The sequence below is a fragment of the Clupea harengus genome, chromosome 21 (genome assembly GCF_900700415.2).
Source record: "Clupea harengus chromosome 21, Ch_v2.0.2, whole genome shotgun sequence".
Taxonomy (NCBI): domain Eukaryota; kingdom Metazoa; phylum Chordata; class Actinopteri; order Clupeiformes; family Clupeidae; genus Clupea; species Clupea harengus.
This window is the reverse complement of record NC_045172.1, coordinates 12,202,305-12,215,242: the sequence shown is the minus strand read 5'-3', so window position 1 is coordinate 12,215,242 and position 12,938 is coordinate 12,202,305. Positions and strand designations below refer to the sequence as shown.

The following is a 12,938-nucleotide window of genomic DNA, read 5'->3' as shown; positions in this document are numbered from 1 at the left end:
AACTTGATTGTGGGAAACTCCTTCTACCCCCCACCTGGTAGCCAGGCAGAAAACGAGGCAGCCACGGGCTTATGGTGTTTGGAGCTTCCTTCACGACGCAAGGCCAGGAGTCGGGGGACTAAATGAGCAGTGATCCCCTGCGCCCGATGCCTGGTGGAAGACAGACATGAACGAGACAAAATGTTCTCCTTTTTCTTTCTTTCTTTTTTTAAAAAACCGTGAATGAGTCTACAAAATTTCCCTTTCGGGTCTAACGGTATTTTTCACCAATAAAACATTTGCAATGTTTTTAAGAGTACGAAAGAGGAACATTTTAATTAGGGCCAAGAAATACAGTATAGAAGTACAGAAACAGTGAAATTACATTCAGATGTAGCAATTGGACATGATTTTTTTTTCTTGCACTATGTTGGGAGTGTGCCCACGTCTGTAAACTTTGACATGATCACGGCTAAGACATGCAGGGATCCCATAAAAATTGCATTTAACAGTCCAATGCACACATACATATGAGCACACACACAAATTACCCTCACACACACACACACACACGCACACACGCACACTAACACATAGAGCAAGGAACATATCAAAACCAAAGCAAGATGACATTTCAACGACAAGCAGATCTAAATATCATTATAGAGAAAATACAAACATATATATGAATAGGAGAAGGAGTGCCTGAAACAGACAGGAGATAGAAAACATTGAATTTTTCTCTGCATAAATGTTACGTTTTATTTGCATATAGTCATATTTAGATATAAGATAAGACAATTAATAAAAAAAAGATCTGAAAGATGTGAAAGGTTTAAGAAGCATTGCATAGAATTTTCTTTAAATATAGAAAGGAAAAATACTTTTTCTTTTGGTTATACAAAAACACTCTTAATGTATGATTAGGCATATATCTCTTTATATACTGAAAGGGAAGATCTTAAGTGTGTTTAGAGGTTGGGATTAGAAGTGCTTTGTTACTGTGCCACAGAATGCACACTAGAGTGTGGACCCCCACCGCCCTCACTAAGACTCTCCATGCTGGACTGCTTGAATAGGCAGGAGTGGATGGCCAAACAGATGACATATATTTCAGCGCTGCTTGTGTACATTCCCTTCATCACCGAGGATCCTCACATGTGTGTATCCTGTGTGTGTGTTTGTGTGTGTGTGTGTGTGTGTGTGTGTGTGTGTGTGTGTGTGTTTATGACCTGCACTGCTGAATGCACTGAGAGGGCCAGTCATTTACAATCATTGGAATGACGCTGGAATGACAATGCACAGCATCTCCTGGGACCTGTTTCCGTAAGCCCGCTGCCCTCCACATCACCATAAAAAGCTGAATAGGGGAGGCACTCTCATAAACACGACTGAGACGCCATTAGTCTATCAGGTGCGAGATCCTTCCCTTCATCGCCAGTGTGTGTTTATGACACGCACGGGCCATCATGTTGCATTTACACACAGGCTTTATGGAATGAGATCAATTTTCCTCTCGTACGGCGAACACGTGCCGCCTAAGAAGCCGGCAGTGGTTAACCTCTGGGATTGTCTTTAGAATAGGGGTTGAGTACTGGGACTGCTCCTGTGTCTCACAGCTCACACTAGGGCTAAGACATGGACGGTTTAGGGAGGTGTTACCACATGAGAAAAGGAGACAGGAGAAAGACCACCAGAAAGACACCCCCTAAACACACACACACACACACACACACACACACACACACACACACACACACACACACACGCCTGAACAACTGAAGCACTGCTTGGGGACTGAGGAGGTTAGAGGTCAAGGGGGGGTCAAAGGTGATGAGCCCTAGCCCCCCCCTGCTCACAGGGCCCTCAGTCGAGCCAGCAGGGCCTCCACGTCTGTCTCTCCTCCATTGGCGAGAGGGGCTGAGTGCGAGGCGTCGCTCTCCCTCTCCCTCTCTCTCTCCCGCTCCCGCTCCCTCTCTCGCTCCCTCTCCCTCTCCTTCTCCCTCTCGGCACGCTGGGCTGCTCGGCGGGGCTCGGCCTCCTGATGGGGCTCCCGGGCGGCGGGGGGCCGGGTGGAGGAGGTCAGCACCATGTTCTGCCGCGAACGGGACCTCTGCAGGGCAGGCCTTATGTTTTCTGCAGGAGGGAGAGAGAGAGGGAGAGAGAAAGAGAGAGAGAGAGAGAGAGGAGGAGGGGAGAAAGATGAGGAAGGACAAAGACAGAAATAAGAGAAACCCATTAAATTACATGAAGAACTCAGCAACTTTGGAAAGTGAGAGCAAGAGCAGAAGATGGAGAGAGCGTGCGAGAGAGAAAGAGGGAGAGGAGACAGATTCATCTGCTAAATGGCAATGAGACAAGAGGCAGGCGTGGGAGGAGAGACGTGCCGCTGAAGCAGACACGCAATAACAACCACAGGATCACCTTAACAATTAAATGGAACTGTACCCTGAGCCATAGGCGGAGATCACGGGGGGGACGTGTCCCCCCCTACCATAAAGTTGTCCCCCCCGACAGTCATTGGAAACAAAACAATTTTTTTTTTTAAATATAGTAATTTGAAATAAATGCACGACAACACAAGGTGTGCTAATTATAAACGTAAAACAAAGATCCCCCTATTCCTTAAAATGGTTTGGTTCACATGCTGTTTCCACCGGGCGGGGCTACCGGCAGCTCCGTGTTTCAGTCAATTAGCCAAGTACACGGTCAGACAGTGAGACTGTTTCCTCCTCTCTCCCACTGACGCAGTTCAAGTTTTTTCTAAACTCCTTTTACGAAGTTACAATCGATATGCACAAGTATACATAAGTTTAATGATGGATTGACATGACAACGTGAACGTTTGCTGATAATAACACACGCATGCCGGTAATTAACACCGTTAGGATAGCTAGCTAGACAGTTAGGACACTGTCCTGTCAGGGGCAGGTTAATGTTAGTTAATAAAGGTAGGTCTACATCTCAGTGCCTCTCCAGATTAGTTAAATTAACTGAAGGTAAATTCATTTAATCTTTCCCTGCGGTGCCTGAACAATGCTGGTATTGGATATATATGTATCTGCAATCGTGATGACCGTGAGATGCGGATTCTCCCTCTTGTATTGTGTAATCTGTAAATTCTCGCCTCAAATGTAAGCGTGTTATCCACCATATATCTATGTATTAAATGTTATGCATATCCCTCCATTGCAGTATGAAGGCCCTTTTGATGGCTTCTAGACGGAATCAGGTTCTTTTGTCTCCAAAAGTTGTCTCGAGGCTCTTGGGATATCGTTTTGACACTGATAGCTGCCATTGACTCTAGTCAGCTCGGATAACTTGTCCGAGTTAGGAACAGTAAATATTGGTGGCGGGGCTTATTGATAGGTCAAATTGAACTGTTTTAGAACTTATTTTGAGCATCAAGTTCTCTTGAACTTTGGACATTATTTGTCTGTGAGTAGATATTTTGTGTTAGTACATTTAATGCCATTTAGAGGATTTAAAAATGACTTCGAATTTCTGTTTGTAAATGTTATTGAGAATTCGGTATTTAGCAGCTAAGTTATGCTAGCTCTCGTGAAAGCAATTTTTTCATGTCCCCCCCCCCGGAATTACTCTCCGAAATTTTACCATGTATTGTCCCCCCCTACAATGAAATGGGATCTCCGCCCCTGCCCTGAGCACAACAGTACACTTCTTTCTCTCTTCTTTCACATCATCATCGTCATCATCATCATCGTTGCCACTTTGGTACCAACTCTGCTATTTGCCTATACCGCCCCCTTCCCTTGTCTGTTCTGTGTGCGCGCAGTAACAGCACGTCGCTCTAGAAGTCTCTCTGCAGGGCAGGGGTAATGACTGACAGCGATCTTGACTTATCGGCGGCTGCAGACTGAGGCACTCGTCCCGTGATGAAATGGATCCTACTGATTGACTTCTCCCCAACAGTGTCTGACAACCCCCTCCCTCTCTCCCTCCCTGAGCACAAACCCCCCAACCCCACACTCCGGCCTTCACCCCCTCCACCTTCATCCTCTTCCTCCTCTTGCAGCTACCCTTCTCTTCTCTCTCCTCCCTCCTTTCTCTTCCCTGTCGTCTCTCCTCAGTGGCGACAGAGAGGAAGCAGCAAAGCGCGCGATATGAATTACAATCCCCTCCGCAGATCTTTAAACTCTATCAGCGTAAAAGCAAAGGGAGAGGGAGAGAGAGAGAGAGAGAGAGAGAGAGAGAGAATGCTGGAGAGACTGCAAGCAGGAGATCCATATTCATGTGACCTTGAGCTGTCTCTGTGTGTGTGTGTGTGTGTGTGTGTGTGTGTTTGTGTGTGTGTGTGTGTGATATGGGCGACAGTCTGGTAAGTTCCCTGGCCCAAGCATTTTATCGTCTCATCAGAGCGGGATGCCATGACAGCTACCCCGTTTAGCATTACCCAACCCTGGACGCATGCTCACACAAACACACACCCCTGTGCTGATGGAATTGTTCTACACTACACAAACACACCTAGACAGTGTGCCTGAACTACTTACAAATAAACCTACACACACACACACACCTCACTACATCAGCCCATCTACACAGCTCATCTTTTCGTCTTTAGAATATGCCTATTGCACTCACAGCGGTCTTATGCAACACACAAACTTGGCTTCTTTTATCTCACAATATGTCCCCCACATAAACACACACTTGTTAACACACTAAAACACGGGCATGTGTGTATGTTTTTTCTCATTTACATAATGAGGGCTTCTGTCTTTTAGCATAAGTGTGTTTTGCAGTGTGTCTGTGCGAATCCAGATCATGCGCTAACGAGGATAGTTTGCACCGCCGCCAACCTGGAGAACCTACCCTGTTGTGAAACTAAAGTGCAACACCCACTCCCCTGCCCATCCACCCACCCATATGCAAACACACACACACTCACACAGTCACACACACACACACACACACACACACACACACACACACACACAGACACAGACACTCACACGCGCACACACACACACACACACACACACACACACACACACACACACACACACACACACACACACACACACACACACACACACACACACACAGACACTCACACTCACACGCGCACACACACACACACACTCACACACAACAAAGATCTCACACCCCATCCCTGCTCTATTAGCAGCCAGCTCATTTGTGGTTGAGTGCATGGAAATGAGGAGAGGAGGAGAGAAGAATGGGCTGATGTAGTGAGATGTATGTGAGAGTGTGTGTGTGTGTGTGTGTGGGCGAGTGGGCGATGCCTCTGACGGGCCCCCGACCGCTGTTTGCATTCTCTGCTGCACTCTCATTACTGCGCCGCTCCCCCCCGTGGCCAGCACCTCGTTTGTCACCGCCTGACACCTCCTGCCCCGCGCGCAAAGCCACGCTCATTAGTCTCTCTACCTCTTACTCTCTCTCTCTCTCTGACACGCAGCGTCTTTCGTTTCCTTGCCCCCCCCTTCTTTTGTGCGCTCAGGTGTCTTAGGTCTTTTCTTTCAAGCGACTGGCTGTCCCTATCTCTGTTAGGGACTTTTTTGCTTTCTTCATCTCTCACTGACTACGTCGGGCCATCATCATCAGACGGCTCTCTTTCACTCCTTTGCCCAAGTTGTGGCTCACCCCACTCGCTATCTCTCTCCCTCACTCTCTCTCTCTCTCTGGTTCAAATCCTCGGGGCTAACCCTGTTGATCTTCGATGGCCGAGTGACTGTGTGTATGTGTGAGAGAGAGAGTGTGTGTGTGTGTGTGTGTGTGTGTGTGTGTGTGTGTGAGGGCCAGGCGTTTCTGTCTTAATGAAAGTTTAAACACAGGCTGTGTGGCGCCCCTAATGACATGCCTGTCCAGTGCTGATTACCCCCTTTCAGTAGCCCAGGGCCCGGGCCCACTATTACTCACACAGACAAACAGAGATACAGATGAGGACAGAGAACAACACAGAGAGAGAAAGGAAGGGATCGAAGAAGAAGAAGAAGAAGAAGAAAGATGGAGGGCTCCACGGCCCTTCCCAACTGAGTGAAGAAGTATCCATCCTGTGCCGGCGTTGCTCACAGCCCTCCCTCGCTGTCTCTCTCTCTCCACAGGTCTCTTGGTCTCTCTTTCAACCATTTGTGGCCTTTTGTCGTAGCATCTGCCTGTTCTGTTCCCTGGCAGTGCTCTGGCTCAGTGGCCGCCCTGTTGCTTTACCGGAGCAGCAGTGACAGTGGCATCGGCGGCAGCAGCAGGGGAGCCGGCAGAAGAGCAGGGCCCAGACGCACAGTTGGACGCGCTCAGACCAAGTGCTTGGCTCACACTCGCTCCAGCAGATGACTCCTCTTTCTCTTTCTCTTTCTGTCCTCGCTCTCCCTCCCTCCCTCACTCATTTGCGCTCTCGTCTTCCATGTCTTCCTCTGTCGTCGCTCAGCCCCCCCCCCCCTTTTTTGCGATCTGGCAGGCAGGTCCCTACACCCAACCAGCCTCCTCTCTCTGTCACGGTGAAACTCACAGCCAGCGCCTGAACACGCTAACAAGCCAGACAAACTGCCAAAGGCTGAAGCCATCCTTGTTTTGCAGCACACACACACACACACACACACACACACACACACACACACACTCATGTCTACGCGCACACCCTCACCAATACGCACATACACACACGCACACCTGTGCATGTCCACACACTCACCCACCCACCCACACTCATGCACACATGCAAAGTGTGACAAAGATAAAAAACCTGTGCTTTGGCACATCCAGCGGCGTTGGAATATTACCTCTGTGCTTCAGTCTAATCTCTAATAGGGATGACATTCTCACCATGAGCGTTCCTCATGGCAGACATTAGAGGCTTCGCCTCAGCCAGCCGTCTCTGTCTGTCAGGCTGCGTCTCCTCTCCACGCTTCCCGGCCTCACAATGAGCCGCGGCAGAGAGAGAGAGAGAGAGAGACGGAACGGAGAGAGGGGGGAAGAAGGAGAGGAGCGGAGAAATCTAAAGGGCATTGAGTTTGCTGTGTGCTTGAAATCTGAGGTGTGTGTGTGTGTGTGTGTGTGTGTGCGCGTGAGGGAGACGGAGAGAGTGAGATGGTAATGGTACAGACACAGGCTGGCGGTGGCGGAAGATTGCCTTTGAGTTGTCAGGCGGATTTCTTCCCTGCTTGCTGATGCTGGAATGGGCCTATGGGGGACTTACCGCTGCCTGACCCAGAGAGAGAGGGAGAGGGAGAGGAGGGGAGGGGAGTACAAAGGGCCAATTTATGTTTATTTAGCCACAAACTCAGAGTATGTGATATAAAGTAAGACAGGAGGAGCATGCTGGTATTATGAGTAAGTAGCTATTCCTGGTCTAATACACACACACACACCTACTTCTTGAAAAAAGCGGTAGAGAGAGAATGTGAGTGGTGTGTGTGTATGTGCGTGTGTGTGTGTGTATCTCTATGTGGGTGTGCTCATGTATGTGTCTATGTGTAATGTGATGAGATGAGTTCTGTGCACTGATGAACCCAAGCAGGGCTGAGCAGAGTCTGTAGAGTGGGTGGAGAGCACTTCCACGACAACGATGCGACAATGCGTGAGGAAGAGACCAATCTGACTGTGTGTGTGTGTGCGCATACGCATTCAAGCATGTGTGTGTGTGTGTGTGTGTGTGTGTGTGACCATCAGACTGTAATTACATTACTTCACGCAAAGGAAAGGGTCACAGCGTGAGAAAAAAAGGAGTGAAAGATTAATTGAGAAGAGGACTCATAAATCTGTTTGATCTGGCTGTTGCCCGGTACTGTCTGTCTGAAGGACTAGCAGAAAGATGACCTGCCCCATTAGCTCAAACACACACACTCACACACACACACACACACACATTAATTAAGCTGTAATTAAGGGTTTCATCTGAGCAATGACTCACACAGACACGGAGGTACACTTACATCCTGTCCCGCCCCATGACTGACAATTAAGAACGGGGAGTAGCTGAGACTACTATAAAACAGAGATGGGAGGAGAGAACGAGTTCTCCAGGATGGCCATCGGTACATGACACATGTGTGTACATGATGACAACAGGACAGAGGTGAGAGAGAGAGAGAGAGAGATTTGACGATGAAAATGTAATTATTTGTCATGCTAATAAATCTCACTGAATTTGATTTGATTTGAAAGACAGAGTGATGGTGAAAGAGCAGAAGGAGGTGAACGGAAAAGAAGAATAAGAGGAGAGGAAGAGTAGTTTGTGAGTAGGGGCTGAGATCCTCTTGAGGGATGGGCTTGTTTTCCTGTCTGTGTGTCTGTGTGTGTCTGTGTGTGTGTGTCTGTGTGTGTGTGTGTGTGTGTGTGTCAGAGTTGGGGCGAAGAAAAGAGAAACCTGAGCCTGTGCTATTATAATTCATATCAAAGAGCCGGCGCGGCGTGGTTCGGGCGCAGCTCTGCCGGGACCAAATGGTATTCTCATCATCAATCTCACACCACGTCTTTGCTGAAATACAGAAAGAGAATGGCTAATGCAGTTGGTAGGAAAACAGCATAATTTAGAGAGGGTGTGATTTTCACTGCGCTGATTCTTTGTGTATGTGTGTGATGGAGAGGGAGGGAGCGAGGGAGGGAGGGATACCGAGAAGGAAGGACGTTTTTCTTATTTTTCTCTCTACCAAGGTGTTAGGGACTGCACTGTATATGTGAGCGTGTGTATATGTCTATGGGTGTGAGAGTGTGTACGAGAGTGTGTATGTGTTCGTGTGTGTGTGTGTGAGAGAGACATTTTGTGTTAATTGGAGGTGCTTCCTGGAGAGAGTGCAGTATGTAGTGCTAATCCCTCTGAAAATTAATTAGAAATTAAAATAGCTTAATGCCTCTTTGGATGTCATCAGATTGTGTTTGTTTAGGAGATAAGGCGAGCGGGGGGAGAGCGACAGTAACACACTAATCAGATACACTGTTAAACCCACTCTTAGATTACGCATCTGGATCTGACAATTACTAAACAGTAGGCTGCAGGCTAACAGCAATAAACCCACAAAAAAACAAAGGAGAAGACAAACAATCAGTGTGTGTTTTACATCAGTACCACTTATAGATTGGGGCTAAATGCCTGTGTGTGTGTGTATGTGTATGTGTGTGTGTGTGTAACATACAATAGGAGGATACATGATAGGTCTGAGTTTCTCACCCTCACACATGAACAGTGGACTGCACATACATGCCCACAAACACACACAAGAGTCAACTCCCTTAAATCTAGAGATAAGATGAGCACTCACACATTAACAACACAAGCACCCACAATTAGACGTGTGATTCTTCAAATGCATTTTCATTCACGCACACACAAAGACACACACAGAGCTCTTCACAGTAAAAGCAGAATTCAGTCTCCTCACACACATACACACACACACAAGGACAGACACAGACACACAGACAGACACAGACCTTCAGCGCAAAAGAGATATTGAGACTTCAGACACAGACAATGCTCCCGGTCTGAAGGTCTCTTTTGAAGTTCCACAGAGAAAGACACCGTAAAAAGCAGTGGAAGCAGAGGAAAGGGAAAAGTGGAGAGAGAGAGAGAAAAAGGATGAATGGCACAGAAAAAGAAGGCTGAGCGAGACAAATGGATGAACCCAGAGAAAATGTGTGTGTGAGAGAGAGAGAGGGGGATAGAGAGACAGAAAGAGAGAGAAATGATTATAAGGACATAGAGAAGGAGATGGTGTGTCCCACAACCAGCCTGTCTGTGTGACCCCTTGAATCTCCCTCCCTCACACACACACACACACACACACACACACCTCAACCTGTTGCGGGCTGGAACAGGACAGTAATCGATTCTCTCCAACCCTCTGCTGTATTTCAGAGCCTGCTCTCATTCCCCCTCCTCCTCTCTCCCCACCTCTCCCTGTACTGTGCTGGGTGGGAGCAGGGCGACTGGGAGTGAGTGATTAGCACTGATGGCGAGTTAATCAGGCAGGTCGGCCCTGCGTTGGCGCCTCCATCAACGGCATGTCGCTGCCGCGATGACCCTGGCTCTGATGGGGGTGCAGATGGCCACCCCTCAGTCACACAGGCACACACACACACACACACACACACACACACACACACACACACACACACAGACACACACACACACAGGCACACACAGGCACACACACACACACACGGCGCGCGCGCACACACTCTCACCCATGTTAGACTCTAATCGCATTTACACGCGAGGTAATGGTCTGAGCATGTCAACGGCGCACCCCGTGTTGAACTGGCGGGTCCACCTCTCTCTTCAGCTATCCATCTATTTCTGTGGCTCTCAGCATGGCTATGTCCTTACTCACTGAACCCCTCCGTCTGTCCGTCTGCATCCCCAAATCTGGGCTACATGGCGGCACAGCATGGGCTTTCAGTAGAGCTCTGTCTTCTTCTTGTCCTCACCACACAAGGGAGGGGGGGGGGGGGGGGGGTTTGATCTCCATTATCTTTATGTTTCGTTGCCTGCAAAACGTGTTTGACTGACAAGAAGAAAGAGACAAGAGAAGCTGGGAAAACCAGATCTTGAGGAGAAGACGGAAGGTCATGGGGTTCTGTACTTCCTCAGACTATATTAGTATTCACAGAGACTCTCTCTCACTCACAAATCCCATTGAAAAGCATTAGGGTGAGAAATAGGGGACATTAGCCTGTATGTTTTGGGGTGTGCTGACAAGCAAACTGATAAACGTGAACACCCGAGTTCAATCGATGGTCGTTTCTTTCTCTCTGTCTCTCAGCCATCACACCCTCTGTCAGCCGGCACTCTACAGTGGGTCTAACATCTGGACTTCAGGTATGAGATGGTAGAGCAGCAACACAACAATCAGCTCTTAATGTTTGGCAGCAACACAGTGGCAGGGACATGATCTTAATTACTTTCCCCCTAATAAGGAAACCGCTGCGTAGGGGAACATTTGCAGCTAGAGGCAGTCTATTTGTTCCGTGGCAAATTGAAAGATCTTTATATCTGATGTGTTGGTAACTTTTTAAATGGAGAAAAAAAAGAGAGACACACACCAATTTGTTTGGCCATTGTGGCTTTTCCCTTCTGTTTGACTCAGTCTATTAATCTGACACTGAGCAGTCCGGTCGCTCTCTCTCTCTCTCTCTCTCTCTCGCTCGCGCTCTCTCTCTCTCTCTCTCTCTCTCTCTCGTCAGTCGTGTAGGAGGGATATTGATCGCTGGTGTGGTCTGGTCCCTTGTTCCTCTCCTCAGTGATTCGCCTCTCTCTTAATCTCCCATTGCAGCTCTTTAGGTTAATGAGCTCACTGTGTGATGAGCTGCAGACCAGTAGAGGAGAGGAGGGGGGAGATGGAGGCAAAAGGAAAGGAGAAGACCGGAGTGAAGAGGGGAGAGGACATGAATGGAGATTAGGAGAGGACAGACGTGGGCTTGGAATTAAAGCACCTGTGAAATGAAAGAAAGAATGAAAATTGAATTGAAAGAAGAAATGAGAGTAGAGGAAGAGAGGAGGGAGAGAGCAGAGGAGCAAAGGAGAGAAATCAAGGAGGGAGAAATATAGAGCAGCCTGGGAGAGGTGAAGTAGGGGAGAAGTAAAAAGAGGGAGAGGGGGGATGAGAAGATGGAGTTATCCTGGAATAGTAGAACTGATGTGAGAGGAAGTGAACAGGGGATTGAGTTGGGATGCGAGGGAGCGAGTTGGGATGCGAGGGAGCGAGTTGGGATGCGAGGGAGCAAGTTGGTACGGGCAAAAGTTTCGTTTGAGAAGTATGTTGACACCTTTGAAGAGGAGGGAATAGGGAGAGGAGGAGGAGGAGGGAGCTGAGAGAGGGAGGAGTGATTAGGACAGAGGCGCAGCAGAGAGGAGTGGTCCTGATGCTACTGCTGCGTCTCTCCATCCCCATCTCGTGCGCCAGGCCCCTTTCATCCTTCAGCTCTGCAGTGGGCACCAGGGGAAGTGGGTGGTTCGTGAGCGGATTGTGTAAAAGCTGCACGGCACCATGGGCATGGCTGCACCGAGGGCACCAAAGAGAAAACGATAGGAGAGCGCAGCACGGGCATCATTCCCACCTGACCCCATCCACACCAATCAAGTGGACGTGCCACTGAATCGAGCGATAGCCCCGTATTACCATGCGACTGAAACTGATGGTTAATGTATTAGAGGCTATAAAGAGTTTGGGTTTGGTAGAATTCTCATGGTGCATTATGTTCCAACATCAATAGGGAAGTTCAAACTTGGACGCATTGTTTGAAACTATTTTTTCTTATTTCCCCCCCCCCTCCTCTTTTAGGTTATTTTCTACTTTTTGCCTTTCAAGTCGGACTGGGCTCTCCACCTTTCGGTCACAGTGGAGCGTGTATGCGTGCGTGTTTGTATGTATGTGTGTGTTTGTATGTGTGCGTATGTGTGTGTGTGTGTAGTGGTATTTGACGTCTCTCTGTATGCACAGCCTGGCTTGGAAGACGCACTTATAAATTCAAAACAGCCGGGAGTCATACTCCATATTTCATTCAAGTTGAATATTTAAAAAGATCAACCCACTCAAAGCCCTATAAATCTTTCCTGCTGGAGCCTCTGTGTCCTAAAAATAAAAGCTCATCTGCCAGATCGCATCGCAGACGCCCAATTCACAATCCCCGGTCCTGGGCCCAGACAAGGAGAAGGGGTCATTCTTCGGCGGGCTGACAGCTTCAGATCTACCCCCTCCTCTTCCTCTCTTCTGTGTTTTTTAAGAAAAACCCATCATCTCCACCAGCACTGTCACTGTCCATTTCTTATTTTCTTTTCCTCTGATAATGTCTGAATTAGCTGCAAAGAAAGAGAAGCTGTGAAACTTCACAGCGGTGTGGAAAACAGAAGAATCCTACGCAGGATCTAGAATTCCAGAAAATAATCCAGAGAAGGTGCTTAAGGGCAGAGGCCGGTGGCATCCGCAGACAGAATGCCCAATATCTGGGCCTCAGCTCTCCCCCAAGAAGTACTTTTACCA

At 48.2% G+C, this 12,938-nt stretch overlaps 1 protein-coding gene across 4 annotated transcripts in view; it reads right to left on the bottom strand.

Moving 5' to 3' along the window:
- Positions 1-286: 286 nt before the first annotated feature.
- Positions 287-12,938, bottom strand: part of LOC105911673 (protein diaphanous homolog 3) — a 250,044-nt gene continuing 237,392 nt past the window's right edge. For all 4 annotated transcript variants that reach the window (XM_031558192.2, XM_042702906.1, XM_031558194.2 and 1 more), the window contains one exon: positions 287-2,115. In XM_031558192.2, coding sequence (XP_031414052.1) covers positions 1,835-2,115 — 281 coding nt within the window. In that variant the 3' untranslated portion in view covers positions 287-1,834. The remainder of the gene's footprint in view (positions 2,116-12,938) is intronic.